At 51.5% G+C, this 26,620-nt stretch overlaps 2 protein-coding genes across 2 annotated transcripts in view; one reads left to right on the forward strand and one right to left on the reverse strand.

The window, feature by feature from the left end:
* Positions 1–13,222: 13,222 nt before the first annotated feature.
* On the reverse strand, positions 13,223–26,604 carry MDH2 (malate dehydrogenase 2). The gene is made up of 9 exons (XM_060079419.1): positions 26,423–26,604; positions 22,759–22,927; positions 21,158–21,241; positions 20,555–20,664; positions 19,077–19,202; positions 16,349–16,426; positions 15,381–15,480; positions 14,888–15,039; positions 13,223–13,543 (listed from the first exon to the last, which is right to left on the reverse strand). Exons 1-9 carry the CDS (start codon positions 26,486–26,488, stop codon positions 13,412–13,414), a joined length of 1,017 nt encoding a protein of 338 aa, XP_059935402.1. The 5' UTR covers positions 26,489–26,604; the 3' UTR covers positions 13,223–13,411.
* The window catches only part of STYXL1 (serine/threonine/tyrosine interacting like 1), a 62,661-nt gene continuing 62,109 nt past the window's right edge, over positions 26,069–26,620 (forward strand). Inside the window, exon 1 of the mRNA XM_060079422.1 lies at positions 26,069–26,079. The gene's annotated coding sequence lies outside the window, so the exon portion shown is untranslated. The remainder of the gene's footprint in view (positions 26,080–26,620) is intronic.

Consider the following 26,620-nt stretch of genomic DNA (forward strand, 5'->3'; position numbering starts at 1 on the left):
ACTCTGGACCTTGAGCTCCACGAGGGCAAGGCCTTTGCTCACTGCTGTCTTCCCAGCTCCAACACATAATAGATGCTCAATAAATATCTGTTGATCAAATGTCTAAATTCTCCCCTTGATGTTTTTCTCCATCCATCTCTGCCGAGCCTCACCAACCAAAATTCTGTCTGTCTTCCATTCTGCCACTTGTATTATGAGAACAATAGTGCCGAGAATAAACTTTTCCAGACACGGGATCCAGGGTCTGATTCAGAGCCCTGCACCTGCAGCAAATTCATATTTTCCCATTCCCCGCATAGCCAGACTCCCTGGCCTTCAATCTGTCACTGAATTTGACATTGCCCACCTCCCCAGCAATCCTTGCCTCGCCCACTGGCCTTTATACTTGCTGTCCTCCCAACGGTAGCACCTTTCCCTACTTCCCCTGTCCTTCAACACTCAGCTCCAGGGGGAGCTCCCCTTCCAGGCGCCCACCCTCCTGTGCCTGGTCACCCCTCCTAGGAGCCTCATGCCCAGAGGCAAGAGCAGGAAAGACCCTGTGATGAGAGACCAGGCTGGGCCAGGCTGGGGCCAGGCCGGGCCAGGCTGGGGTGCTTCACTCACCAGAGTTCCCAGGCCCAGAGAGTGGCTTACAGTGGCTTTGACCTCAGAATTGGCCCTTCCCTTTCTCTCTTATTCTGCCCTGTCTCTGACACCCTCTCTCTGTGCTAACTTGTGTCTAGAATGTGAATTCCATGATGGCGGGGATGCATTGTGCCTACCTCCCGTCTCCCACCCTAGCACGGAGGAGGCAAGAATCATAGCTTGTTGAGTTGAGTTGTCTGGATTTCTACCTGCCTCCAAGCTCTTCTCCGTTCCCTGTCCCCATCTCCCACTTTTTTTTTTTTTTTTTTTTTGCCTCTCCACTCCTCAGACAATCGACTCCTCCCTTTCTCTCTGGCTCTGTTTCTCTCCACTTATCCTTCTGTATGATGTGATGTAGACATGCACCTTGGGGCACTTGGCCTTGGAGTCAGCCCCTCTCTTCTGGCACTTCTCAAAGTGTTTCCTCTACCCTCTGCATCAGAACCACCTGAAGTGCTTGTTGAATGTGCTGGTATCTGAGTCTCTCCAGACCTACTCTAATGGTGATCTACTGCTGCGTAACAACAACCATTTTTACTGTATTTCACAAGTCTGTGGGTCAGAAATTTGGGTTTGACTACGTGATTCTTCTGCTCCACGAGGCATTAAATGGGGTCACTAGGTGCTTTTCAGCTGATGGATGTGTTGTGGACTGGAAGGTCCAGGATGCCTTCTTTCACATGTCTCAGGCCCTGGTGGGGATGACTGGAGAGGGCTGGGCTCAGCTCCACTTCTTTCCTTCTCTGGGTCATCTCAGGGCTGTCCACATGGTGTCTGCAGAAGAGTCGTCAGACTCCTTACACAGCAGCTCAGGGCTCTGAGGGCAAGTGTTCCAAAAGAGAGGAAGTAGATGTTACCAAACTCCTAAGGCAGGCCGAGGCTCAGAAGGCACAGCACTTTCCCCATTTTCTAGTGGTCAAAGCAGTTACGGAGCCCAGTCCATTTAAAGTAGTGCCTCCTCACTCATATCCAGAGGTAGGGGACATAGATCCCCTGCTCTTGATGGGAGGAGGGACAAGGAGTTGGTGGCCATCTTTTTTTTTTTTTTTTTAAATAAATTTATTTATTTATTTTGGGCTGCGTTGGGTCTTTGTTTCTGAGCGCAGGCTTTCTCTAGTTGCCACAAGCAGGGGCTACTCTTCGTTGTGGTGAGCGGGCTTCTCAGTGCGGTGGCTTCTCTTGTTGCAGAGCACAGGCTCTAGGCATGTGGGCTTCAATAGTTGTGGCACGCGGGCTCAGTAGTTGTAGCTTGTGGGCTGTAGAGCACAGGCTCAGTAGCTGTGTCGCACAGGCTTAGTTGCTCCGTGGCAATGTGGGATCTTCCTGGACCAGGGCTCGAACCCGTGTCCCCTGCACTGGCAGGCGGATTCTTAACCACTGCACCACCAGGGAAGTCCTGGTGGCCATATTTAATCAGCCATACCTACTGAGTCACATGTTAGGGGTAGACCCACAATCATGCCCCTGAACTTGAAGAACTTGAAGAATGCTATGGCCCCCATCTGCCCTAGAACTTGTACTCATCATTCCCTGGGTTATTCCTTTGTCTCACGCTTACTGGAGCAACGTGGGAGGGAGAATCTTGAGCTGAGTCCAAAGGGTGGGGAAGGTATGACTGACCCAGTGGGAGGAGTGGGTTCTGGAGTCAGGACCCAGATGTGCTGCTGACTAACTGTGGATTTGAGAAAGTGATTTAAGCCTCACTGAGCCTCAGTTTCCTCATCTGTAAAATGGGGCTAGTAATACCTGTCTCTGAGGGTTGTGCTCCTTTTCTAATTATTATAGATCATCTCGTGGTCATAGCTTGCAGTGAATTGGTAATGCAGGTGACAGGCCAGTGATGTTCTGCTGTCTTTTATCTGGAAAATGACAAAACCTGGGTGTGGGGGTCCTGAGACCTTAGTTATTCACTCCTTTCCCCTGGTCCAACCCAGAAGTGTTTTCCTCCTGTTATCCTGTCTGTCTCCTCGCTCCCTTCCCTGTCGCATGGGGCCCCCCGTCAGAGCCCAGAACTCTGCTGGGTCCACTCTGCGTTCAGGGACCACCAGGCCTCTTTCTCTCGGTGCCTCTCTGCTTGGCCCACCCCAGGCCTCTTCCTCTCCATTTCCCCCCCCTCCTCGTAGCGCATCATTCTTATTTTCTCTGCAGAGCCTGGGAAATTGAGGAGTCCCTTGTGGCAGACGGGCAGGGCTGACCTTGAAGCAGATCTTTAATAAAAAATGAGCAGAGACAGCAGCCTCCCCCATTCCTCAGCTTGCCTCCCCTGACACCCCGCCTCCCTCCAGCCTGGGCTCTCCTCTCCTTAGCCTGTAAATCTACCGTAAGGGGCTACTGCTCTGGGTTAAGCATTGCCTTCATCAGGGTCCTTTTAGAGGGTGCAAATCCCTGGGCTGTGGGAGTGCGAAGGAGGGAAGTTTTTGTTGGGATGCGGGGGGGGGCGGGAGGAAGTGGTATAGGAGGGGAGAGGGCTATACTCTGAGGCTGTGGGCCCTGCCTGTGTAAACACAAGAATCCCCCTCCCACTGAGGCCTCACAATTGTTTCAATGGTTCAGCCCCACCCATGGCCCAAAACCATCCTGGGCTGCAGTTGGGGGCGTCATCAGCAGCCTAGGCCTCACCCACTTGGGTACTTGGAATCAAGTCCCCCACAGACCCAGGTCCCACTCAGCCTGAGCGCCGGAGTGAGAGGGACCTGTACGTTGAACACTGCCATATCCCAGCAATTGCATTCAGCCTCATTACCTCTAATCCTCCCAGTGAGCTCCTGAGCTGGGGATCACTGTCCCATCTCACAGATGGCAGCACTGAGGATCAGAGAGGTTCAGCGCTGCCCACAGCCACCCAGCCCATCGGTGACCTGGGCGGTGACTTGAGCCACCATCTGTCTGACGCAAAGCCAAGCGTGTCCCCTGAACCACTAACCTCAGAGCTGAGCACAGTCTTATTCCTTCTTCCTGCTCCTGACCAGAGCACACAGTTCCTCCGCTTCCCTGAGGCTGCACCCCACCCTCCAGTGTGGGCCCTGTGGGAGGCACAGACCTCCCAGAGCCAGGTTGCCAATTCCCTGGCTCCTCAGTGCATCCCCCTTTCCCCCTGGACCTTTTGGGACCCCAGAGCCTAAACCCACCCTGAGCTGTCCACATAGTGGGTGTGACTCTGGCTGGCCCAGCTACTTTGTCCCTTGGGGTCTTACAGGCATACAAGAGGTGTAGATATGTGTGTGAACAGATGGGTGGATACAATGTGTGTCAAGGGCCTGGGGAATAGATGAGTGAGTGAACAACTTAGTGAATAAATCTGCAAATGAGTGAATGAATGAGAAGTCATTCAAATGGATCCGTGAATGAGGCACTGAGTCAGTGAACTCCATCCACCAGGCAAGGTCAGGGCAGGAGCAAAGAGATTGTGTCCTCTCTGGGCTCTGCCTCCCCATGAGGCCCACTGTGACAGAGATGCCCACCAAGTTGTCAATGGGATGTGAATGCCCATCCAGGGACTACATCTCCCAGCATTCCCTGCATACAGATAGACTATGTGACCAATTGTCACCAATGATGTGCAGGCAGAAGTGCCATTTTCCTGGAAGAGGCACCTAAGAAGCAGGTGTGCGCTCTCTTTCCTCTCTCCCCTCTCTTCTCCCATTTGCTGGCAGGTTGTACAGGACTCCAAGGCCCTGGGGAGGGGAGAGGGAGCCACAAGATGGAAGGAGCCTGAGTCCCTGTATCATCATGAGGAAGAGAGCTGCCTGCTGACCAGGAACATCAGCCTAAGACTGTTAGAGAATGAGAAATAATAAGTAGCGATAAGCTACTGAAATTTTAGAATTTATTTGTTATAGCAGCTAGCGTTTCCTTAAGTGACACACTCACAGAAGATAATTATTCATTGCCAAGCTATGGAACTCATCCCTAAAACACTTAGGCAGGGGCTGTGGAGACCCTCGACAGGCATCTGTGACAAGGGCCAGTAGGTGCTCCATCCTTTGCCTGCTGGTGGTGGGGATAGACAGTGTGACCTCACAGCTTTCTTCTCACCTCTCCCATTCAGGGAGGAGTTAATGTTGCTCTGGGGTTGGGGGAGGGACTCAGGCAGGTATTGGGAATAAAAGTGACTACTTAGACAAAACTATAGTAGTAGAAGTCAGGATAGTGTTTGTCCTTGGGGAGGGCGTGACTAGAAGGGGTATAGGAGGGCTGGTAATGTTGTTTCTTGATCTGGATGCTGGTCCATGGTTGTGTTCAGTTTGTGAAAATTCATTGAGCTGTATATGTATGATTTCCATACTTTATGTATTATTGTATTTTAATAAAAAATTTTAAATGCCCAGGAGAAGGGAGGGTTAGGGTGAGGAGACAAAAAGAGTAAAAGAAGACAGGGGAATGTCAGCAGAGGGACAGGAGGGGTGCAGGTGGGCAGAGGGCAGCCCTGCCCCTGCACCCATCACTGTAGCCTGGGATGTACACCTCCCTTCTTTTCTTGGCAGGTCATCATAGACCCTTACCCAACACCCATTGTCTCTCCATCCTACGCTGGGCACCTACTGCATCCAGGTCCAGGAAGAATCCAGGTTGTCCCAATGGGCAGGTCCCCTGTCCTGGGAACCCCCAGCCCCAAGGAGTGTGCAGTGAGCTCTTCTTAAAGGCCTTGAGCGCCACACCTGGGTCCATGCATTCCAATCAGGACAGGGCGGGCGGGGAAGGGATGCAGCTGCAGAGATGGCACCTGAGGCTGTCTTGGAGGCTGTGACCCAGTTTCATCTCCAACATTCGTCTGCCAGCAGAAGTGATCCCAGTCACCTGAACCCACCATACACTAAGTCCCATACACAGCCCCATACACATGTCATATCCACTCATACACACACACACTCAGGAACATTGTTATATCTCTACACCTGGACAACCCAAACCTCAGACACACACAGCACACACACACTCCCGCATCAACATGGGCCCCACACATGTGTGTCCGTGCATAAATACGCCCACCAACACATCAGACCCTGGGACAGAGATGGCTAGGGACGGCTTGTAGGAGGCATGCACCCACACTGAACCTGACCCCCAAGACACCCAGAGGCAGGAGGGGATCAACTGAGGGTCTCTTTAGGGGGTCTTAACCTGGGCACCATCTCTTTCATGGTCACTTTCCTGACTGTCCAGTGGCCCAAGAGAAGCCCCCCCAGCCCCACCCCAGCTGGAGTGGCAGCCAGAGTGAGCTGGGGCCAGGGCTGGAAGGCAGAGCCAGGTGGCAGCAGCTGGGGAACTCCAGGGTCCTAGACTGGACCAACCTGGGCCTGCCCACTCCGACTGCTCTGGGGAAAGGACAGCTGGCCTGGGACAGGCTGTCAGGCAGGGACGGTGAAAGAGCAGGCTACTTGGGAAAGGCCTGCAGCTGTGTGTGTACACACACGCAGAGATTGGTATAAATGTGATGCATTTAATTGCACACTACCAAAAAGCCTCCCTCTTTCTCTCCCCTGGCCGTGTTTAATGATCCCTCCAGGGACCCCAGCAGGCTAAATTTGCTTCCTGAGCTGAGGCCAGCTCAGACAAAGCCCAGGCTGGCCCAGCCCTGCGGGGTGGGAGGGCCCTGCGCATGTGCTCTGCCTGGGGCTGTCCCCAGGACCCGGCTTCCTTATCTCTGGCCAGAGCCCTCCTCCCAGTAGCCCTCACCCTCAGACCTGGAGCCCCAGCAGGGCCCTGACCTCCAAGTGAGGAACATGGCAAGGATGGTCAGTATTTATTGAGTGCCTACTGTGTGCTGTGGACTTTATTTATTTTTTTTAATTAAAAAAATTTTTTGGCCACACCGCATGGCATGCGGAATCTTATTTCCCTGATCAGGGATCGAACCTGTGCCCCCTGCTGTGGAAGGGCAGAGTCCCAACCCCTGGACCACCAGGGAAGTCCTTGCTGTGGATTTTAGACACTAAATCCTCTCAGCAAGCCTGGGAAGGGGCATAATTTTACTAGTGAGGAAGCTGAGGCCCAGAGAGGTTAAGTAATTTGCTCAAGGCTCCACAGCCTTGGGGGCTTGGGGATGGGGAGGAGGTCTGGGGTCTGGAGTGAGGTGACCCCTTGTTGGCCCTCAGCAGCCTCACCTCCCAGGCTGTCCTTCTAGACTACTCCAGCCCTGTTGGACTCTCCTTCTGGAAGGTTCTGTCGCACTGGGAAGCGTGGAGTCAAATTTGTAACGTAGCACGGTGTCACTGAAACGTCTGCAATTCCTGTCCTATCTCCACATTTCTGTTCCTCTGAGCACCTTCTGTGCTGCTGTTTAACTCATTCTTGAAATCAGTTCCTGTTTGTACTCAGCCTTGTCTGAGTCTTGCTGCCCAGGGTGTGGCAGGCTTGATGAGCTGGTTTCCGACATTGAGACACTCGTCACAATAAACATCCTAAGTCAGGTCAGGGCTCCTGGGAGAGGCCTGGCCTGGGCAGTGGCCTCCTCCTTCAGCCTCTCCCACAGCTGCTGGGACAGTCCCCCCTCCAACAGCTGGTCACCTGACTCGAGCCTCAGTCTGTTAATTATCCTACACGTACCCGTGCCCAGGAGGTGCCTGGGACAGAGTAGCTGTCCAGTAAAGGCAGCTAAAGCTGCACTGGGCTCGCATCGGGAGGGGGAGAATGGGGGGTGCTCCTGGGCAGCCCCTCCCTGCTTTCCCGTTTGTAACAGCTGTGAGATGTGAAAGGTTCCAGGCGAGGACAAGATGCTCTGTGATGCAAACTGGCACTGCCTGGTCCGCTCCAAGCGCTCGGTGGGAGGCGCTTGAGGGTCCCATTGCCCCCCACCCCTTTCCTGAGCCAGAGCTTTTCCCTGAGCCCAGACCAGGTACATCTGGCACCGGTCACCGCTTTCAGAGCTTACAGTCACCCAAAACATACACCCCACATACACACACAGCCCACACATACACACACATCACGCAGAATCACCCCAACCCGTGAAAGAAGCATTCCCAATCACCCCTACCCCAGCCGCAACCAGCCGACCTCCATCTCTGGCAGGAAGGGAGTTAACCTAATTACTGGCCTGCGTCTGCCTGGCAAGAGGCTCTCAGCCTGGCTGGGAGAATATTAGCATCAGCAGGAGCCTGGGAGGGAGGGAGCAGGGCGGGGAGGAGTTATTTTTAGGCAACGGAGGTGGGGTTTGTAGTTGAGCTGGGCTGGTGGCTTAGGGAGCAGGGGGCCGTCTTCACGGAGTGATGGCGGGCTCAGGTCAGGGGGTGAGGCAGCCTGGCTGTGGCCTCTCCTAAGAGGGACCAGGCCAGCTCTTAGGAAGGAGGGGAGGGGACAGAGAGAAGGAAGGAGGCACTTGCCGAGACTTCCTGCCAGAGCTGTCTCACTGGGCTGGGCTGCCAGCTGGGAGAATGTGAAATGGCTCTAAAGTGGGGAGAAGGCTCTGCATGGCCTGACAGCCCCTCCCCCCACCCACAGACAGACACACAGGGTGGGAGCAGGGCGGGGCTTCTCCGTCAGGCCTTGAGAGCGGCTGGGCAGTGGCAGGGTCTGTGACTTCCTGAGGGCACACCAGCTCCTTTGTAAATGGCTGGTCCCCTCCATTCAGGCTCCCGATCTGGGGTCAATGTTCCCCCCATCCTCTGTGGAGTGCCCCCAAGATCCTGTCTCGCAGTGGGGGGCACACGGGGCAACCCCCCAACTCCCAAAGCACATAAAACATCAGAGCATGGTGAGCCAAGAACCCAAGAAATCCAAGGGTCTGGTTTCATGGCACAGAACCGCCCCACATTCAGACAGCCCTGCCCTCCCCAAGGCTGCAGGCACCTTGCTGACTGGGGCAGGGGAAGCTCTGCAGCCAGAATGCCTAGGTTCAAATCCCAGCTCCCTTTACCTGCTGTGTGACCTTGGAAAGTTACTCAACCTCTCTGGGCATTACTTCTCTTGCTAACGTAGCCACCTTAGAGGACTGTGATGAGGATAAAAGGGAATATGTGTGCAAAATGCCTAGGAGGGTGTACCAGTTTCCCATGGCTGCTGTAACAAATGACTACAAGCTTAGTGGCTTAAAACAACACACATTTATTATCTAACAGTTCTGGAGGTCAGACTTTCTACAATCAAGGTGTCAGCAGGGCTGCTTTCCTTCTGGAGGCTCTAGGGGAGAATATTTCCTTGCCTGCCTTTCTGGAGGCTGCCTACACTCCTTGGCTTGTGGGCCCTCCCTCCCTCCCTCTTCAAGGCTTGAAACGTAGCATCTTCAGATCTCTCTCACTCTGACCACCTCTGTCATCACATCCACTGCTTTGATTCTGACTTTGATTCCGCTCTTCCTGCCTCCCTCTTAGGAGGACCATTGTGATTACATTAGACCCACCCAGATAATCCAGGAGAATCTCCCCATCTTAAAATCTTTAACTTCATCGTATCTACAAAGTCCCTTGCAAGGTAACATATTCACAGGGGTATGTTTCAGGGATAAGGAAATGGACATTTCTGGGGGCCATTATCCTGCCTCTACTAGGAAGCCTGGGAAGTAGTGAGTGCTCAGCAAATGTGAGGGAAAAGTGCTCACGGCCTGGACAGGGGGACACAGCTTGCACACTTGGGGGATGATTTAGTCGATAAGGGTTTCCAGGGGCCGCCAGGAAAAGTTGGCCCTGGTTCTTGGCTTCCCCCGGCAAAGGCTCAGCCAGCTCATCAAGGTCATTAACACCATCCACTCAGTCCCCGGGTTTTTGTTCCTTGCTGAGGCAGACAGGAGTCATGTGTCAGGAGGCCACCGGAAGGTAGGGATGACAGCCAGTTCACAGACTGGGAGGTGTATAATTGGAGCTTGAAAGTGGGGGTGTGGTTAGTTTAACCCACGCTGCCAGTGGGCTGATGGACTTCTGGGTGGTAGAGGTGGGGCTGGGAGATGCTGGTGTTTTCCCCATGTCCCCGTCATCCTTCCCTTCCCACTCACTGCCACCCCGCTTCGGGCCCTTGTCCCTTCTGCTGTCAAAGCATCCTGAGCAGTCCCTGCTGCCACATCTTCCCTACTTAAGTGTGGCCAGCAGCAGGGACATCACCTGGATCCCTCCCCAGCCTCCTGGGCCACAACCTGTATGTTAACAAGCCCCCTCCTAGGATCGTGTCACCAGCCTGATCAGCGCCTTTACCCTCCCTGTTCCCACCACCCACAGGACAAGGTCTGAGCTCTGCAGCCTGCATGCAAGAGCCCCACCCTCCCAGCCCAAATGGCCTCACTCCCTTCATCGTGTGAACACTGGCCATTCCTCAAACCCTCTCGAGCCCCTTCTCCTAAGCCTAGCCTGATCCTGCTGCGGCTGCTGTGACCACCCTGCCCTCCCGGCCTGCTGGAATCCTACCCCTGCTCCAGGCCCAGCTCAAGTGCCCTCTCCTCCTCTTCCCTCCTGGCTATCTTGATGGGGCAGTCTTCTCTGATCCTGGCCTCTGCCAAGATGTCCAGAAGTAACCTAGTCCTCTTCTGAGTCCTGTGGTACTTGATCTGCATTTTTGATTCTCTCATCCCTGACTTATCTGTAAGCCCTGAAAGGCAGGAGGCTTCAATAGTGAAAAGAGCTCTGGGGCAGCCAGTGTCCAAAGTGCGGTCGGTCACTGACTACCCCATCCCCCTCAGCATAATCTGAGGGATCTGGAATATTATAGGTTCTTGGTCCTTCCTCTCAAGACTGCTAGATCAGAACTTCTGAGGGGTGGGCACAGGAACCTGCATTAAAAAATTTTTTTTTAAATTGGAGTACAATTGATTTACAATGTGTTAGTTACTGCTGTACAGCAAAGTGATTCAGTTATACACATGTATACTTTTTTTTTTTTTTTTTTTTTTTGTGGTACACGGGCCTCTCACTGCTGTGGCCTCTCCCCTTGCGGAGCACAGGCTCCGGACGTGCAGGCTCAGTGGCCATGGCTTACGGGCCCAGCTGCTCCGCGGCATGTGGGATCTTCCCGGACCGGGGCACGAACCCGTATCCCCTGCATCGGCAGGCACTCTCAACCACTGTGCCACCAGGGAAGCCCCCTATGTATACTTTTTAAAAAATATTATTTTCCATTATGGTTTATCATAAGACATTGAATATAGTTCTCTGTGCTATACAGTAGGACCTTGTTGTTTATCCATTCTATACATAAAAGCTTCCATCTGCTAACTTCAACCTCCCACTCCATCCCTCCCCCAACCCCTCCCCCTTGGCAACCACCAGTCTGTTCTGTGATTCTGTTTCATGGGTAGGTTCGTGTCGTATTTTAGATTCCACATATAAGTGATATCATACGGTATTTATCCTTCTCTTACTTCACTTAGTATGATAATCTCTAGGTCCATCCATGCTGCTGCAGATGGCATTATTTTGTTCTTTTTTATGGCTGAGTAGTATTCCATTGTATGTATGTACCACATCTTCTTTATCCATTCCTCTGTGGATGGACATTTAGGTTGTTTCCATGTCTTGGCTATTGTGAATAGTGCTGCTATGAACACAGGGGTGCATGTTATCTTTTGAAACTATAGTTTTGTCTGGATATAACCCAGGAGAGGGGTTGCTGGATCCCATGGTAATTCTATTTTTAGTTTTCTGAGGAACCTCCATACTGTTTTCCACAGTGGCTGCACCAGTTTACATTCCCACTAACAGTGTAGGAGGGGGCTGCATTTTAAGCAAACCCCTTGGACGGGCCTTATGTGTGGTAACCGCTGGTGTATGGAGACTGGCACTGACCTGACTACCCTAAACCAAGACCACTTGCGGAGTCATCGCACTAGTCCTGCCTGTCAGGGTTGTGACAAGGACGTCAGGAAGCAGCAAATGCACCCCAGAGCTGGCACGGTGCCTCACGTACAGAACCTCCAGGAGGCATTAGTCCAACAGCACCGTGCTGTTCAGAGTCATGGTCTTCATAGTAGTGAAAACCTAAACCACCTAATGATCCAACAGTGGAATACATTTTATAGTACATTCACCCTAAGGATCATCCAGCTGTTAAACAAGCGATATGGGAAGACACGGTTACACTTAAAGTAAACGAGTTGTGCGCGTGTGGTAGAGAATCTCCAGAGTTGGCTCCCAAAGGACGCTTGAGGCTCCTCCCACCATGGACCTAGGCTTGCCTGGTGACTCGCTTTAGCCACGAGGATCTGGCAACTGTGATGCTGTGCCAGTTCTGAGCCTAAGCTTTAACGCCTGGGAGCTTCTGCTTTTGCACTTTGGGGAACCCCAGGCCATCAAGTAAGAAATCTGCACACCCTGCTGTAGGGGCCTCGTGGAGCCCAGCTGTCCCACCATCCCCTCAACAGCAGCCATGCGCCGGAGCCATCATCTTGAACGCACCTGACTGGCCATACTCCCATACCTGGAGGAGCAGAACCTTCCAGCGGAACCCTGCCAACCACAGAATCGTGAGACATAATAAAATACTGGCTTAAGAGCAACTAAATTGTGTGTGTTACACAGTAATAATCAGAAGGACAGGTTGCAAAATGGCACAAGAAGCTTTATCTCAACTTTTGAAATATGCAAAATTAGGTGCACAAATACTATTATAGGAGATAATTTCCTGTATTATTTGGCTACATTTTAGGGTTTTTTTTTTTTAATATTTTATTTATTTAGGCCGTGCTGGGTCTTAGTTGCGTCACGTGGGATCTTTAGTTGTGGCATGCAGACGCTTAATTGTGGCATGCATGTGGGATCTAGTTCCCCGACCAGGGATCGAACCCAGGCCCCCTGCATTTGGAGCGCAGAGCCTTACCCACTGGACCACCAGGGATGTCCCTACATTTTAGGTTTTAAACAATGAACATTATCACTTATCTAAGAACACAATGATGTCATACTTGATAAAATACACTTCAGTTTTAGTTTAAAAAAAAACCCTGCAGATAAATGTGTCTCTGTCTACTGGGAGTAGCTCGATCACCACCTGCCCTTTCACCTTTCTGTTGTCAGAAAGTTCTCAGGTATTGAGCTCTCAGTTTCCACTTCAGAGGCCACGGCTTCTGGGGAGCAAACTGTACCCGAAGGGAATCAGGTCTCCCTTTAATTCCCCACATGTATCCTAAGCCCAGCTAATGCAACAAAGTCCCTTCTGGCCACTGATAAAGACACGAAGCCACCTCCCCTGTGTCATCAGCCCTGTGGCTGCAGCTGGTGTTTTGGTCTGGTTGTTCCTGCCCCTGCCCAGCCCTCCTCACTGGCTTTGGCTAGTCATTGCCCCTGAATATCAGGGCTCGATCAGAAGAGGACGACGTCCAGCCAGTGGTGCTGTCTGCTTGCCCAGAAAAACCACGCAGAAAGAACCTGCGACAGAAGACAGCGGCCCAGCGTCGGCCACTGAGCTGCCACCCGCACAGGCGAGAGGACACCGAGGAAACAGACCCAAGCTGGCCCTCCCTTCAGCTCACACACCTGAGGGACACGATGGTGCAAAGAGCAGGGTTGGGGGAGCACTTACTGATGAAGATTACAGACTTGAAGCTACTGATGAGACCATGATGTTTCAGTCTACTCTTTAAATAACACCTAGTTCTGATTCGTGACGGAAGAGACGCCAGACACACACTCTGCAGTCAGCTCCAATGGGGTTCTGAAAGCACAGTATTTAATTGGAGACCTTGAAAAAGAAAATCAAAGCCTGCTTTTATTGATGCACCAACAGACTGACCCGAGATTTGGAAGGGGTAGTTCGCTAATACAATACCCATCATCAAAGCAAACTGAGAAGACCACGGTGTCTGAAGTGGCTTTACAGCGACACGACGCCTTAATAAGTTACGGAGACGGCCTGCTCGTTACCCGCCTTCTCACTTCATGTTCTTTACAAACTCCTCTCCTTTCTTGATGGAGGCTTTCAGCTCAGGAATGGCCTCGGCGATCATCTTCTCTTCGAAAGGGGAGACTTTGCCAATGCCTAGATTCTTCTCGATGCCCTTTTTCTGAAGGAGAGAGGGGAGGTGGTAAGATTTTACAAGAAAGTTTCCATGAATGGGTTTGTTACAGAAAATCCTGCTTGTAACTTCATCAGCCCTGCCTCGCCTGTCTAACCGGTGGCTTCTGGGCAGCCTGCTGAGGGAGTCGCACACCCCGGGGACGGGGCGGGACGGGGCGGGACGGGGCAGGGCGAGGCTGGGCGGGTGTGAGCCGTGCCAGGAGCTCAGCTTCTGTCATTCAGCCCTGGGCTGGGAGCTGGGCTCTGGCACTCGCTGTGTGTGCACCTGTCACACACAAGCCAAGTGTGTTTCCTTATTGACCCCACAGGAGGCTGTGAGGACACATGTGGGTTGCTTGGCACACAAAGAACTCAATAATTAGAAGCGCCCGAGTTATTCTCCCTGACACAGAGTGTACTTTTGGGATCTAGTTTTTTTCCCAAGTTGGTAAAGGACTGAAGAAACACTTTAATAGCCACCTGAATCCAACGTAATTAAGGAGATACACGTCGGACGTTAGGAAAACAGCAGGCTGGCGTCCAGGCTGCCTCCTCGGAGCCTCCCTGACCAGGACCATCAGCCCTGGGAGCCTCTCCTACAGGCCCCACCATGCTGCACACACCTGCGCTCAGCTGGCTCTGGAGCTAACCACAGGTAGTTCTGGAGACCAGTGTTGGTCTCAGGGATATTGGACACCAGGGTGTCTATGGGAAGGGCTTCTTTCTGGGCATGAGAGGAAGGCGAGCACACATTTGCCTGATTCCAGCGCGTGCCCACAGCTAAGACGTGGAAACCTGCTCACTGAAGACTCGGTAGGAGTCAAGCAGACCAGAGAGCTGCCCCAAACCAGCCTGGCTGAAGCCAGCAAGGTGACTAGAAGGGCCCTGTCCCAGTGCATTTCAAGAAGGAAAACCAGTGAGACGAGGAGCAGGACCCAGGGAACGCCTGAATTGGAAGGTCTAACAAGTGCGCACGCCTCGGCAGGCCCCGAGGTCAGAATGAGGACGAACAAGCACAGCCTGGTGCGGGGAAGCCTCTTCTGTGAGGGCTGTACGTGGGCCGCCTCGGGACACAACGAGGGTCTAATTGGGAAACACACCCAGGCAGCCGCTGCTGACCGGCTGCTGGAGCCGTGAGATTCCCGTCAGCCCCCGAGACTGAGGTTTCTGCCCACTCCTGATTCTGTGATGCTTTTACCCTCAAAAATCCAAGCACAGGCCAGGCGGTGAGATGCAGTTACTGCACAAGGAAATCTGAACCATGGAGCAAATGCACGGAGTACGGCTGCTGAGTCTCAGCTACAGAAAATGCTCCTCCTTCCGGCCAAGACCTGGCCTCCAAGATACATACCCCGAGCAGCAATGGTGTGGAGAAGTACGGACAGTCCGTTTCTTGTGACTTAATGAAGGAACATTCGACAACTCCTTCCTTCCCGTTCATCGCATCCACGAGGGAGAAGACAAACCGGGCTCCAGCATACGCCATGGATAGGGTGGCAGAGCCTAGGAGGACAAAGGCAGGTCAGCCAAGCTAGCGCTGCGACGTAAGATCCAGGTGAGCATCCCCGCCAGCTAAAACCCCATCTGCATAACCTCCAGCTTTCCAGTCTCATCAGGAATTTGGGTCAGCATCCCTTGAAGTGACAGACCCGCAGATGGCATGGAATCAGCTCTGCTGACCTCAAACCCTACTCCACGCCCCCCAGCAAGTTGCGCTGCCCTCTGACGGGGGGCCTGCTTATCAAGCAGATGGACGTGAAACTTAGAAAAGGACCCGCTCCTTGCTGGGCCCTCATGAGTCTTTGGCTCTGCCTCTAAAAGCCTGGGGCTGCCTGAGCGCCTACCTGCTCCGGCCTTAGCCTTGACCACCTCCGTGCCGGCCTCCTGGATCCGCCCGATGAGGGTGGTCAGCTGGTCCTGGGGGATGTCCACCTTGGGGGTGCACTGCAAGTGGAAGTCACAGGGATCATGTGAGCAGGGCCAGGCTCCGGTCACCTCCCAGCCCCACGCCCGGTGGGCCCCGGCATCGCTGCCACGTGGGAAATCAAGACCTTTTTTTTTTTTTTTTTTTTTTTAAAGAAAAAGCCAACTTTGTTGGGAGGTGTAGTGAGTTCTCTACTCATTTTAAAAAAACTTTCTCTATTTTGGACTAATTTTAGACTTAGAGAAACGTTGTAAAAATAGCAGAAAGATTTTCCTCACCCGGCTTACCCTGATAACATTTTACATAACCACAGTGCAATTATAAAGAACAGGAAATTAACTAAACCACAGACCTTACTCAACGGTCACCGACTGTTCCACTACTGTCCCTTCTGTTCAGGGTCCTACCCAGGACCCACCAGCACCCAGGGATCTCGCCTTTGACTGCTTCCTCAGTCCTCCCCTGGCTTTCAGGACATCTGTCAAGGGTACTGAATGCTCGCTTTGTAGGATGTCCATCAACTTAGATTTAAAAGGTACTTCCTCAGTATTTTCTCCTGAGGTTATGAGGTGATTTATCTTATTCTCAGTGGTGTTTACCTTGTCTCTCCTCATTTTTAAACAAAGCAGTTTTGCCTGCTCTGACCTAATCAGGAAGGCAGTGATGTCTCCACCAGCAGTTTTCACTGTGCAGGAGCTGGCCGTTTTGAACGCCTTCTGACCACACTCACTCCCACAGCTGCGGACGCTGACCACAGCCCCACAGCAGGAATCTCTTCAAAGTAACAACAGACGGTGAGATCCACATCAGCCTGATCCGAGGGCCCCAAAGTGAACCTCTGAACTGTGCTCGTGGTCTTGAGGCTCCTGGGCAGGGTGACACACACACCTGAGAGATCAGGGGGATGATGGTCTTCCCAGCATGGCCGCCAATGACAGGAACGTTGACGCGAGCCGGGTCCAAACCCTGATCACCAGAAGTGCAAAGCTTGATTAAATTTAACAAGCACTTTGAGGGTAAAACATGTCATATGCACCTAAAGCACCAATACCAGAAAAATCCACAGAACTCGGAAACCAGGTAAGAGGCCGCCTGACTCCAGCCGTGCTCACATGTCCCACTAGGCGCCCCCTGCAGTTTCAACACATGCAGTGAGTAACCCGGTGTCTGGTGAGGTCACTCCGAGGCTTTCCCTTCACAATGTGCTGAAAACTGCCTTCTTGAAGGGTCCCAATTGGTCCCCATCAGTCCGACAGCTTCTTGGAATCAGAGGATGACAATCCTCTTTCCCACACCTGATGTCATCCCCATGCATTAGCTCAGACTTATGTGCCTATCCTTTGTTACAGAGAACAAATACCTCGTATCAGAGCAAGATTCCAGAACACCCAGGGGTGAGAAGTCTGTCAACTCAAACAGTGATTGGAACAGAAAGAAGGAAACCAAGTTGAAAGGGGTCACAACGCCAAGGTTCATTAAGTGGGGCTTGCTGGGACGGCTGATTCATTTGTTAAACCGGAGGCACGATGCCCCCAAGAATCTGCGAACCAGGTATTTCTTAACACAGTCAAAAAAAGAAGCTGGTGGGAGTAACGGGAGGGGGTGAGCAGTCCCCAAATGCTGCCACCTTCCCCAAATGCTGCAGCTGCTAAAGAGAGACACCGTAAGTTAGGAACCAGCCTTGCCTAGGTCAGGGAGCCCAGCCACAAGGGTGGGCAGACCCAGCAGCACAGTTAATGGACATGCGCGGCAGTGTCTACAGGCCAGGGCACCACGCCGGTCACCAGGGACACAGGCACGAACAGAAAGGGCCCCTGCTTTTGAGAAGCTCATTGTCCAAAATGAGACAGATACAAACAGACGCTCCAATGCGATGGGTGAAGCCAGCCACAGGGTGGCTCTGGAAGGCACCTGAGAGAAGGCCTCCTGGGGCAGACCTAACTTCATCTGGGAAGGAGCAGGACTCCACCAAGGGGAAGCGTATTCTAGGCAAAAGGAGCAGAAAGAACAAAGACCTGGGGGTTCACAGAGCATGTACCACAGCAGAGCAGGAAGTGCAAAGGGCAAGTCCAGTGGAAGGCGGGGGTAGAGACGGCCGATGGGGGAGCCACAGGCTGCGAGGTTAAGGGCAGCTTTTCATTCTCCGTGCAATTCAGGAACTTTTAAGAATGCCAGGCAGCCTGAGATAAAGGGCGCATTCCTTAACTGACGCATCCAGCGCTAGATTCTCCAGCCAGGGTGGAGACATGCTTCCCCACCTCACATGGCAAAGCTTTGAGGCCAAGCCTCCATGATCTAACAGAACTCTCTGTGGGAACACAGCAGCCACGTGGGGCTTTGGAGCATCTCAAGTGTGGCTGGTGCAACAGAGGACCACAGTTCCTAACTTAATTATGATTAATTCAAATAGCCACAGGTATCTACTGTTGCAGCAGGATTAGGGGCCCAAGGGAAATGTGTGCTTCCCCCTGGAGCTGGCAGCACCACGTGAGCCCTACGAGAACGAGCACTGCTGCTTCCAGGAACCGGGGGTGTGTGCCTCGGGAAGCTGAAACCCCCGCCTCCCGGCCTGGGCGCGTTCAGACTCGGCTTCACCGAGACCCGCTCCGCAAAGCCTTTCCTGACTCAAAGACAACCACAGTCTAAACACACGTGCGCTGAAATGGTGATTCAGTTGTCTCTGGAATTACAGTGTCTCTTTCCGCTTCACTCACAGAGCTCCCAGGCCCCGGGGCCACATCTCAGGGATCCGACCCCACTCGGAGAGCAGAGCCTGAGGAACATGCCAGAGCGTGAATCACAGCGGGGCACCGTACCGTCCACACCCCAGAAGAGAAGTGCTGGGCGCAGGGGAGGAAGAGGAAGGTCAACGGTCCTGTGTGCGCCCTTCTCACTAAGCTATGTGCACGACAATTATTCCCGACTTGGGAGGACTCCCTCCTCCATAAGGTCACGAAAAATGGCCTGAAGCTCAGGAGGGACACTTATTTGGGCCAGAGGAAGTGGTTCTGCTGGGTCCATAACCCAACAGACTAGACAGTGAGTTGTGAAAGGTACCGAGGACTCCAGACCTGGCGCCGGTGCCAAGTCCCCCTCGGGACAAGCCTGGCGGCTCAGGAAGAAGCAGGCAGCCAGCAGGAGAACTGAGGTAAGTCACTGCAGGAACCCAGGAAGGGAGTCAGAACACAGACCAAGGACAAGAATTCTGACATGATTTCAGGGACTTTCCCAAGTTCTTCACGTTGGCTGATTTTATCATTTGCCTAATGATGAGCGGGTAAAACCTGTTAGGACCAGTTTTCAGAGCCGAGCCGATGAACACACGAAGAGCACAACCCAGTCTAGCCAGTGAGAAACCCAGGGAAAGCCGAACTGTTGATACAGTAGGGAGAAGAGCGAGCTTGGACGGTTTCAGCCTGCAGAGGCCTGCTGTCTGCGTTCCCCAAGAGAACGCGCAAGCTGCTTCCCACCAAGGAGGCGAGCTATAAGGACATTTAAACCCTCCAGTTACATGTGACCTGTAAGGGCCCCGGTGTCCTCCATGCCCGTAAATGAGCCAAGAACAGCCAGAGAGGTTCAGAAAGGTAACTTGAAAGATGCCCGATGCAGCTCTTACCTTCAGTTCTGCAACAAAAGTGTTGGCTCGGACAATGTCCAGGGTTGTCACCCCAAATATTTTATTGGGGTTGTATACTCCGTGTTTCTTGAAAACTTCTGCTGTGATTGGGATGGTGGAGTTAACCTAGTAAATCCAAGAGACAGGGGCACAATTTGCCTGCGTTCTGAGAGCAGAGCCATGCAACAGAAGGAAAAATCTTCTCGTCAGACCATTAACAAGCCCTAAGCTGTCACATTATATTGCCCTGATAAGCGACCTTCACGATGGAAGGCCCCCTACTCTAAAAGACTGCTTCTTTTCCCCGCCACGAGAAAGAAGAAACCATTCATTGAGGAAGGCACTCTTCCCCTTGGTGGCCTCCGAGCCCAAAGTTCAAACATGCACGTGACCCTTCAACTATCAACTTAAAAATGTGATGAAGGCTCCACAAGGCACCTTCTGCTCCAGCTGGGACTTAGCCCAAATGGCCTTTTAAAAAGAAAAAAAGACAGCCTAGCAAGAAGCTACAAGCTACAAGTTCAGTCCCAGCTCTGTCACTCTGTGTCGTAACCCCGGCCAAGTTATCTCAACTCCTTAGAACTCAGTTTCTTAAAACGGGAGACAACTACCTCATGAGGCTGTTGTGAAGATTAAGTGACTTAATACATGGCCAGTGCTTAACACATTACCTGGTACATAGAAAGAATAAAAACAAGACAAAAATAGAGAGATTTATATTAGGCACCGGTTAATCAGCCCCCCAAGAACTTCTGACCAGTTGCCCCCGAGGAAAGGTGAGCTGGTTGGAAAGGGCAGGATCCTCTTCTCAGAAGCCACGGGCACAAGCTCTGCGTGTTTATCAGCGGCACGTTCCTGAGTCAACATCAGTGTCACTGCACTTTCACCCAGATCCTTCTTATACTCGGGAGACCAGAGTTCAGATCAACCAACAGGGAGGAACGGAAGGGCTGCTGTCAAATGCAACCTGAGGCCCTGCCAGAGCGGGCGTGGGAGCCATAGCCGACTTCTCAGGAGGGACACAGCACCCAGAGTTTCTGAACCGAAGAACTAGCTTCCTGCAAAAACCAGCAAGCAGGGCCTGGGGGGCTGCGTACGGGATCACGTGTGAGTGTGAGGAGGGAGGGGGCGCCAGGAAGCAGTAATTGCAAACCCCAAGTAGAACACAGGAAAAGGAGTTAACAGGCTACCACAATCACGGCTGAAGCAGCCTCAGGAATGGGTTTATTTTCCAGGTGGATAAACTAAGATACCGAGAGGGGAAGCCATCTGCCCAAAGGCACACGGTCGATGGGAAAACCAGGTTAAAACTCACTTGGTCTACGCCAGAAGGGATCCTTAGGAAATAAATTTAAGGGCTTTTTATTAGCTCATCCACTTTATGCATTTCAGCACATGAACCTGATTATTCCCCCTCTAAGCACAGAAGCACACTTTTGCTAACTGTGGACTTTCATGTGCCATCAGCCGGCACTCACCGGATTTGCAATAATGCAGATCATGGCCTCAGGACAGTGCTGGGCACAGGCAGCAGTCAGGGTGGCCACAATCGTGGCGTTGGTGTTGAACAGGTCATCCCGGGTCATGCCTGAGAACGATCCAATTCAAGGTGTTCATAAAGCACAGGACGAATTTATAAACACGTACCACGTTGTGTGTGTTTGTTGTTATGGGAAATTCAAACATGAGTGAGACAGGGTCCCTGTTTCAAGTAAATCCATCTTGTAGGGAAAACGGCCCAGTGTGACAAGTACCAAGATAGAGGTCTGTGAGGGTGGAGCGTGGGGAGGGGAATGAGGGGGGTTATACCCGAGGAGGATCACCAAGGATCAGTACAGCTTCCAAGGTGGAGGCAGGTGGAGGAAAGGGCGTTGCATGCAAAAAAAAGTGCACACAGAACACAATGACCTGGGCGAGGGGACCCAGTGACAGGTGGAGGGTTTCATCTGTACCCCACAGGCATGGGGGAGCCTTTAGAATTTTTTCTGCAGCAGAGAGATCTGACCAGATCCATTTTTCATGGAAAACCACATCCTCAGCTGACTTGTGGGGAGATGCTAGGCAAGGAGTTCGACACACACCTGGTTTCCTTGGGACTCCCGCTGGAATCACCACCACGTCGCAGCCCTTCAGGCAGTCTGGGAGCTGCTCAGGTCCGAGGTAGCCTGGAAAAAACACCCACATGAGCAATTTCACCACTTCCGACTTGGAGAGGCCAGCACGTCTGTGGGGACAGAGCCCGGGTAGGACGGGCCCACCTGAGTCCAAGGCCGGCCACAGGCCTCAGGACAGGCTGGAAAGCCCGCCCATGAAGGGGTTCCTCTTCTGGAGAACTACCACTGTGGGCCTGATGACACCGGCTGGCAGAACAGTCTCTTTCACTCCACTTTCCTCCAGCCTCACTGGCCAAGCCCTGATTCGGAACAGAGTAACCATCCAGTTTCCCACAGAATCAGCCAAGTCGGCTGCTTTTCCTTATCCAACCCACTTGCCAGCACTTCTAAGTCCTTCTTGGTTCCCAGCAAGAGCTGCTTATTCCACGTCATGGTTATCCTAACAAGAGCTCTGTCTCGGAGTCAGATCAGAAGGCGCAGTGGAGGCCAGGAGAGAAAACCCCTGTGCTGATAAACAGGGACTAGATATTAGCATCCATTCTATTTACTCCTATCATCTGAGGAAAAAAAGGTCCACTTTCAAAGATCTCAGGGAAATCGGCCAAAATCTGCTTTGATTTGACTTCTCCCTTATTGTGGGAGCTTTTGGAAACTCAAATATACAGCCCAAAAGAAAATGAGCAAACGAATTCAGAGGGACCACGGAAGGCACACGAACAAATGATCTGACAGTCAATCTCCTGTGCTGTCTACACCAAATGAAGATACATGCAAACACCATCAAACAGTCTCACACTGACGGCAGAGACAGAGAGCAGTACAAGTTTTCTGCACAGCAATCTGATACTTTATAGTAAAAGCTTTAAAATAGTCATACCTACTCATTCTACTTTTAGGATTCTTTTTTTTAAGGATTCTAAGAAACAAGATATAAAGATGTTTACACAGCCTAGCTATTTACAGTAGAGCAAAACAGGAAACAGCCCAATGGACAACAGTGTGGGTATAATAATAAATAAGTGATAAATTATAGTACACCTTTAAAAATGATTTTACCAAGAATTTGGTGACATGGAAAAATGCTGCTATAATGTGAAGGTAAAATAAGCAGGATATATATAATTATATGTAATTATGAGTGACTTCTTGGATGACATACCTAGATTTCCCTTGGATTTTCCTAAGGTGGCCATGCTTTGAAGAAGCTGGCAAAGGAAATCCTGGGGTGGAGGGACGGCCCAGGGTGGGGAGCACCTGGCAGCATTTCTCACTGCCCCCGTGCCCCTGCAGGAGGCTGCCTCTTCCCCATCCTCATATTACTTGTTAAATTATAAAAAATTAAAAATGGGAAGGTGAGACCACCGTTGTTATTCTCAAAGACACTATTTAAATTTTTGTAGACTCAAGTCAAAAAAGGTGCAATAATTTATAAAATTTAATTCTAAAATGAACATGGAAACCCCAAGTCTCTGAACACCTAGTTTCACTTAAGAATCTCACTCTAAACCTGAATCCTGGCCGACGGGGGAGGAGAGATGAAAGTTCTCCAGGGTCGGCGTGCTCAATACCTTTTACTGTCGGTCTGGTCTCTATGTGGCTCAGATCGGCGGCCACTCCGGGTGTATGAGCAATATCGTAGAGGGTCAGGCGGCTCACCAAGGGGCTGTTCTTCAGGAGAAGTGAAAGCGGCTGCCCGATTCCTCCGGAAGCCCCCAGCACGGCTACTTTAGCATTGTTCTAGAAAGAGGCACAGAGAGAGGACTGTGAAGATGGAATCAGCATGAAAAGGATCCACATGGTAAACTGCAGAGTACTGCACTGGGTCTCTTTTATTGCAGCAGTACCAAATGAAGATGCAATCATATTCCTACCATTCCAAAGGCCCCCTTTCCTTCTGAAGTTCAGAGGTTTGCCTCAGGAAAATAGGGGAGAACTCATGTCTCTAGATGCTGTGACAGTCAGGGGCATACTCCTGTACCCTCCGAAAGGGGAGCAAACTTCACTCGATCGCCACCTGGACTGGTAACAGAAACCTTTCCTTCAATGTGCAATTTTATTTTTTATAAATTTATTTATTTTGGGCTGAATTGGGTCTTTGTTGCTGCGCACGGGCTTTCTCTAGTTGCGGTGTGCAGGCTTCTCATTGCGGTGGCTTCCCTTGTTGCGGAGCACGGGCTCTAGGCACACGGGCTTCAGCAGTTGTGACACGTGGGCTCAGCAGTTGTGGCTCACGGGCTCTAGAACGCAGGCTCAGTAGCTGTGGTGCACAGGCTTAGTTGCTCCACGGCATGTGGGACCTTCCTGAACCAGGGCTCGAACCCGTGTCCCCTGCATTGGCAGGCAGATTCTTAACCACTGCGAGTGAGGCTGTTTCTAACCTAAACTCACAAATAAGAAGGGGAGCCTATCCTGGCAAGCAGGCAGGGAGCTGCCAGGGAAGAAGACAAACCAAGAGAAGAGCAGCCACAAGAACTCAAAGCACGGCATGCAGTCCTCTGGGGCAGCCGTGTACTCTGGGTCTTTACATTATCACTGCACGCTGTGTTCCACAGCAATGCATGCTAGTAATAACGGCTTCCGTTATCAAAAACAAAAATCAAACCAAAACTCAAGCCGAAACGAAAACAACCACACAGTGTAATCTGCTCGAGGAAACTGAAACTCTAAAAAGCATATATTACACCTAAGATTGGAATTCAGGTTTCATTTGTTTGTTTTTAAGTTGGTGCTTTAAAGGTGGACCCTTGACTTCACAGAAAACTAGCTGGACCAACCCAGAACCTGAGGTCTGGCAATCTCACCCACCTCCAGACCTTCAATTATCACTCCCACATCGTGTCCCGAATCCTAGGGACTCCCAAATTCCAACTCCACATTCCCAGTTCTGTTAGGCATACCACTGGTCCCACAAACCCAACTGTGTAAATAAATTTGTCCTTACCACCTCTTCCATCCCTGTTCCCAAATGGCATCTGTGTTCACCCAAATTCAAAACTTTAGAGCTATCTTCTGCTTCTTCCCTTATTGGAGACACCCAGTTAGGACACGAAAGGACTTGGCATCTCAAACATCTTCCCAATCTGCTCCTGATTTCCATCCCGATTCCATTATCTAACTTAGGTCCTCAGCTCCACCTCTAAACTACCCTTCCAAAAATTCAAAGTTTTAATCATTTCCTTGAGTAAAAATCTTCTCAAGTTCCTCAGGCCCAGATTACTCAGCCTGGCTCCCAAGGCTGACCAGGGCTCCAATGTGGGGAGCCTAAGACAGTTCCCTTGGTGTGCAGGATGTCAATGTCAAGGCTGTGTCTTTATTTTCATCAATCAGGTGAAGAATTAAACTCTACCAAGAAATAGACTGACCTGGTGCTCTCAACTAGGGTCCTTAAGTGAATCAGTCCCATGTGACACAGAAGATGAACACAACACAGAGAGAGGGAAGAGGGGATTGCTTTCAGTGTGATGAGGTGATGTTATTGTTTGTATATTATAAGGTTTCATCAACTTAGTTAATATTTATCAAAACACAGCTTGTAAGTGGTGATATCTTTACAGTGAGATGAGAATCTTTGGTATTGCAGGTTAGCTCATGGTCTCTTTGTAAACTAGCTGTTTCCAAACTCCATATCTTTTTCCACGTTGAGGAGTGGTTGTCAACAGCACACTGTTTAGCAACGGGGCTTTGAAAATGGATATATAGTAACACTTCCTTCACTTATAAGTTTGCTTTTTAAAATCTGTTATGGTTTTAAAATTTCTGTTTTTTGTGTCATACATATCAATACATTAGTACATACGGAAAGACATAAATACACTGAGGTTGAAGTCTCCCTAGGCCAATGTACCATCTGACTCAAGCCCATCTTTCTGACTCATACACTTATATACTTCAACAACTCCACCTTTATGTCCAATAGGCATTTTAAACTCAACATATCCAAATCTGAGCTCCTGATACCCACCCCCCTACAATCACTCTCTTCTAGCAGTATTTCCCACCTCAGCAAACCTCAACTCCAAAACCCAAAGCCTTGGTTTTCTCCATGTTCCTCTTTCTCTCCATACACCTCATGAAATCATTATCAGCAAATCCCACTGTCTCACCTGCAGTTAATCCCCGTTCCCCCACTCCTCAGCATCAGTCTTCATCACCTCCACCTGTCCTATGTTTGTTTACTCACTGTTGGCTTAAGTGCCACTTCTCACTCATCCTGGTATCACCTGCAGCACCCAGCACAGTTCTGGGCAACACGGATACTCAATGTACTCATTCGTATATTTATTTTTCGAATGAACTGAATGCACAGGAAACTGATCTGAAGAACAAAAGCTAAGTAAGAAATGTGGAACCTCATTTAATAATCACCTCCCTTTTGGGGTGTGGTACTTTAAGAGGCAATGTGGGCATCTCCTGGATTCTAACTTTGGTTGTATTAGAATCACTTGGGGAACTTGGTAAAAAACACGGAGGCCCAGGTCCTACCTTCCTTCAATGAGCCTCGGCCTCTGATCTTTACCAGCTTTCAGGTGATTCTGACACACCACAGTTTGAGAATCGCTGCCCTAGAAGAAGACGGCTAAAAATAGCTTAGGCTTAAGTAGTCCCAGGCCAAGCCACGCAGTTAACAACACCCGGGGGGCAGGCCCAGTCCGCCCACCGCAGGAAGGAGCCTTCAAAAGGTCCTTAAGAGGCAGCAGAGTCTTCAGGTTCTTAGAGGAAAGGCTTGATGATCCAAAAAAGTCACCCACAGCGGTCAGGAGAGCTGAATTTTAATCCCCTGGCCAAAACACTGTGTAACCTTGGACCAACGCTCTGCCCTCGGTATCTCTGCCTGTCTGCACTATGGAGTTAAAAATTCACAGTGCTTGTACGGACGCTGCAAGAACGAGGTTAGTCTCTCAAAATACTATGGAAAATAAGTTACTTTCGGCCCTAGAGCCCTGGCTTCTCCACCTTGAAGGAGCACAGGTCAAGAGCAGACCCTCTGGGGGGCCGGGAGGCGAACTGGGAGGCTCGGAGAAGCGCCCCCGTCCTGGAGCTGGACTACTTCCCCACCCCCGACTCCTGGGCTTTCACCCCCGCACCTCCTGCCCGGTATCAGGGCCGGCCCAGGACGCCACAGCCGAGGACCAGCACCGGGTGGCCCGGGGGTCAAGGTTGCTCGCGAGCCAGTAACACACGTGGCCTAGGTCGGGGAGCCTCCACCTGCAGGCTGCCCCTTGCAGGACCTACCTGGGCCGAGGTGCTGAAGCTGCGGCGGAGAGCGGCGCTGGCAGGCCGGGCGAGGGCGGAGAGCATGGCTGAGACGGGCGGGGCGCGGACTGCGAAGGAGCTGGCAGCAGGACACTGACTCCAACGACCTCCACGATGCACCGAACCTCCCGGCTCTGCTCCGCCTGGCCTCGCGAGAGTGGCTTAGCTTCCGGCGCC

Source organism: Mesoplodon densirostris, chromosome 16 (assembly GCF_025265405.1).
Source record: "Mesoplodon densirostris isolate mMesDen1 chromosome 16, mMesDen1 primary haplotype, whole genome shotgun sequence".
In the NCBI taxonomy this organism is placed as follows: domain Eukaryota; kingdom Metazoa; phylum Chordata; class Mammalia; order Artiodactyla; family Ziphiidae; genus Mesoplodon; species Mesoplodon densirostris.